The sequence below is a fragment of the Setaria italica genome, chromosome III (genome assembly GCF_000263155.2).
Source record: "Setaria italica strain Yugu1 chromosome III, Setaria_italica_v2.0, whole genome shotgun sequence".
NCBI classification, from domain to species: Eukaryota; Viridiplantae; Streptophyta; class Magnoliopsida; order Poales; family Poaceae; genus Setaria; species Setaria italica.
The window spans coordinates 18,299,966-18,304,148 of record NC_028452.1 but is presented as its reverse complement, the minus strand read 5'-3'; the positions used below and the strand labels follow the sequence as shown (position 1 = coordinate 18,304,148).

Sequence of the window (4,183 nt, the reverse complement as noted above, 5' to 3'; positions counted from 1 at the left end):
CTTGATGTTGTATCAAATCCTCATCCTCAGCTTGATGTTGTGCACTTTTATCAGCATCTCCAGAATTTCCGGAGGTTTGTCCGGAGTTTCCGGAACTTGCGGAATTTCCCACAAGTTTCTTCGAAATTTTCGGAGCTCGCAGTGGTTACTTAATTTGTAGGCCCATGACTTGTGGCACAATCATCTTTCTTATCTTAAGGTTTGATTTCTCTTGTTGCCATCTTCTCAATAGCTTGTGATGAAAATTCTTCATCATCTACATCATGTGAGGCAACTTGCTCTACTTGAGAGCCATTAGATTCATCAAATATCACGTCACACGCAACTTCAAGACAACCGGTGGTTTTATTGAAGACACGATAGCCATGAGCATTTGAGGCATAACTAAGAAGAAAACCTTCATCAACTTTAGGTGCAAACTTAGAGCTTTTGGGCTTGTTCTTGAGAATGAAGGACTTACTACAAAAACTCTAAATAAGACACATTAGACTTTTTACCGGTTAGGAGCTCGTAGGCAGTCTTGTGCAACATGTTGTGGAGATATAGATGGTTGATAGCATGGCACGTCGTGTTGACCGCTTCCACCCAAAATTGATCCAAGGTCTTGTATTCATCAAGCATTGTCCTTGCGGCTTCAATGAGAGTCCTATTCTAACTTTCCACAATCCTATTTTGTTGTGGGGACGGAGAATTCTTGACCAATGCCTTCCTTGTCAAGATACTCTTCAATGTTGGTGTTCTTGAACTTGGTGCTATTGTCACTTCTTACTCTCTTGATCTTCACTTCAAACTCATTTTGTGTTCTAGTTGCAAACTTCTTGAATATTTCTTGAACTGCACTCTTGTCATGCAAAAAGAACACCCATGTATACCGAGAATAATCATCAACAATGACAAATCCATATTAATTTCCTCCAATGCTAGCATATGCCACAGGACAGAAGATATCCATATGAAGTAATTCCAAAGGTCTTGTGGTTGCGAGAATATTCTTGGTGGGATGAGGAGCACCAACTTGTTTCCCGGCTTGACATGCACTACAAATTCTTTCTCAAAATGCATATTTGTTAGTCCTTAGATGTGTTCCACCTTTAGAAGCTTGTTAAGATTATTCATCCCAACATGAGCTAGCTGGCGATGCCAAATCCAACTCAAGCTAGACTTTGCCATCAAGCATGTATCAAGTTGAGCTTTATCCGAGGCAAAATCCACTAGATAAATCTTTCCCTTGAGTTCACCCTTGAAAGCAATGGAGTCATTGCTTCTTCTAAAGACGGTCACACCCTCATTAGAGAACAAACAATTGTAACCCATCTCACAAAGTTGTGACACAGATAGTCCAAAGATTCAATTGAATGATCGGTTGAGATAGAAATTTTACCAAGACCAACAACGGTTCCTTCACTATTATCACCAAATAAAATCTATTTTTAGGATTTTTCTTCATTTCACAAGGGGAGAACATCTTCTTCTCGCCGGTCATATGATTGGTGCATCCACTATGAATCACCCATTTAGTTCTATCGGTGGAGTAAGCCTAAAAAAAATTAGGCTTGTGTTTTAGGTACCCAATGAGACTTGGGTCCTAGAGCATTAGTCACAAGAACCTTGGGCACCCACACATTCCCTTTGATTAATGTGTCTTTAGTGTGGTAGTCCACATACTTGGCAATCACTTACCCTTGTAATCCTAAGTCAACACATAATTGGCATAGAAACCACTTTGTGAGGCATATGGCTTGGGCTTCTTGGCTTGTGCAATCATAGGCTTCACTTGCCTTGGTTGAGTTACCTTTGGCTTCACTTGTGGAGCTTCAGCCTTGGGTTGCACTTCTTGTGATATGACAAACTTGATAGGCTTGTTGTACTCAAGTGGCTTACCAACAAATTTTGTTCCGTTGCTCGTGCCATGATTGTTACTTGTGATGGAATTGGATCACATGATTCTTATTCATGCTTACCCAGACCCTTTCTATTCTTAAAGCCAAATTTTTTCAAGTAGCTTGAACCAAATGCCTTGGTGTGGTTCTCAAACTCACCCCTTTAGAGGTAATCTTTTCTTCATTGAGAAGTGAGTTTGAGAGTCTAGCAATCTCTTTCTTCATGGCATGCATCTCAGCAAGGTTAGTAGCACAATCATTCACATCAACTTTATAACATCTAGCACGACCATTATTAGTAGAGGCACTAGAAGACATGGATGCATCATTAGAGTTAGATGAAGTGCTTTTCTTGAGAGTGTTGAATTAAGCTTCAAGTGCCATGTGTTTGGCTTTAGAACTTGTGAGGTTCTCTTGGAGCTCAATCTTGCAATCTTAAGATTAGCACTAGCATCCTTAGCTAAGGAGAGTTTCTTAGTTAATTCCTCCACTTTCATCTTCTCTTTAGAAAGATATTTTTCAAGGCTAACAACTTTCTCCATTTTGGCTTTGAGCAAGTTCTCTTGCATCTTGAAACCCTTCTTTTCATTTTTAAAAGAATTCTCAAGAGCAATGGTTTTCTCTCGCTCAAGCCTAAATAACTCTTCTTGCACCTCAAGAGTCTCATCCCTATCTTCTAGTTCTATCATTAGTTTCATTATTCTTTTAGAAGCATGTTTTTCTAAACCTTTTATCATCTTTTCATCATCACTATTTACATCATCATTATTATGAAAAGGTGAATCGGAGTCTACATTAAGACCTCTAGCCATGAGGCAAGTGTGAGTGAAGTCATCTTCATTATCGGTAAGATCTTCAAATAGAGATGACTTGGGGGTTGACACTCCAATAGCCATTGTGGCCAATCCCACTTCTTTGTCGGAGTTCGAGCTTTCTTCATTAGAATCCCACTCTTGACCCAAGTGAGCTTCACCAATATTTTTTTTCTTATACTTGCTCTTGTCAAACTTGGAGGATCCTTCCTTCTTGTGTTTAGCTTTCGGATAATCGGCAATGAAATGACCTTTCTTGCCACATCCAAAGCATAGCCTCTGTGACTTTCTCTTTGTCTTGCTCTTGTCCTTGTTCTTGTCAAAGAAACCACTCTTCTTCATCACTTTCTTGAACTTCCTCATGAATAGAGCCATTTCTTCTTCATTCATGCTTTCACTATCACTACTATCATCACTATCATCCTTGTTGGTTACCTTGGATGATGAACTTGCTTTCTTCTCTTTGTTCTTGTTGCTTGCCTTGAGAGCTACTCCATTGTTCTTTTCCAATTGCTCATGAATCTTGAATATCTATTGAGTTAGCTTGGATTTCTTGACAGTGATGAGATGTTCCTCAATTCTTCCAGTCACAGCCATCGGGGTGAACTTTTTGAACCCTCTGTTTTGAACTCCTCCTTGAGCACTTGTTTGTGCTCTTTGAGGCAACACAGGCTATTGGACCGCATTAGGATTGGTCACATCACCTCCGGTGGGCACCTCTTGATTTCCCAGAGTTGACATCTTGAAACTCCAAGTGGTTAAGCTTTAATCCAGAGATCAAAGCTCTGATACCAATTGAAAGGATCTAAAATGTCAACTAGAAAATTTTCAACAACTTCGAACAAGTGTATCAGAAACTTCCGAAGTTTCCAGAGATTGTTTCAGAAATTTCGAAACTTGCGAATTTTCGGAGAAATCTTCGGATTCTCCAGAGATTTGCGAGATTATACTACAACCCTATGAAATGATTGACCAAAAGTAAATCGCCGAATATAGGTTATGCAATAGGGTATACTAAGCCTCAGGCTCAAGGTGCTCAAGAGATGTCACTTTTTCTTGTCCTTCCCTTAAATCCCTCCTTAAATTCCCACCAAATCTCACCAAGAAAGCCAAAGGGGTGTAAAGAGGGGGACTTGAAAGCTCTTCTGAAGCTCAGCACAAAGTTAGGTCAAGAGAATGACTGTGGGAGGGGTTGAAGGGGTATTTATACCCATTCACTCCAAAACTAGCCGTTGGGACATTAAATTCTGGAGTTTTCCGGAACTTTCTCTGGAAACTCCGAAACCTTCGGAATATTCTAGAACTTTCTCCGGAATACTCCAGAGCTCTCAGATTAGCACCATTCTAAGTAACCCCATATGAAGTGCAGGTGCAAAGGTGTCTCTCATAGGTTGGTTAGGTCATCTTGAGCATCTTTTTCAATGTAAAGACCAAAGATTATGCATCACTCTTAATAGTGAAGCATTCTTATACTCAAATTCAAACCAAAAA

At 39.8% G+C, this 4,183-nt stretch overlaps 1 protein-coding gene across 1 annotated transcript; it reads right to left on the bottom strand.

Annotated features, from left to right (window-relative positions):
- Nucleotides 1-667: 667 nt before the first annotated feature.
- LOC101782529 lies at nt 668-3,289 on the bottom strand. The gene is made up of 3 exons (XM_004963676.1): nt 3,284-3,289; nt 2,282-3,223; nt 668-841 (listed from the first exon to the last, which is right to left on the bottom strand). Exons 1-3 carry the CDS (start codon nt 3,287-3,289, stop codon nt 668-670), a joined length of 1,122 nt encoding a protein of 373 aa, XP_004963733.1.
- Nucleotides 3,290-4,183: the final 894 nt, after the last annotated feature.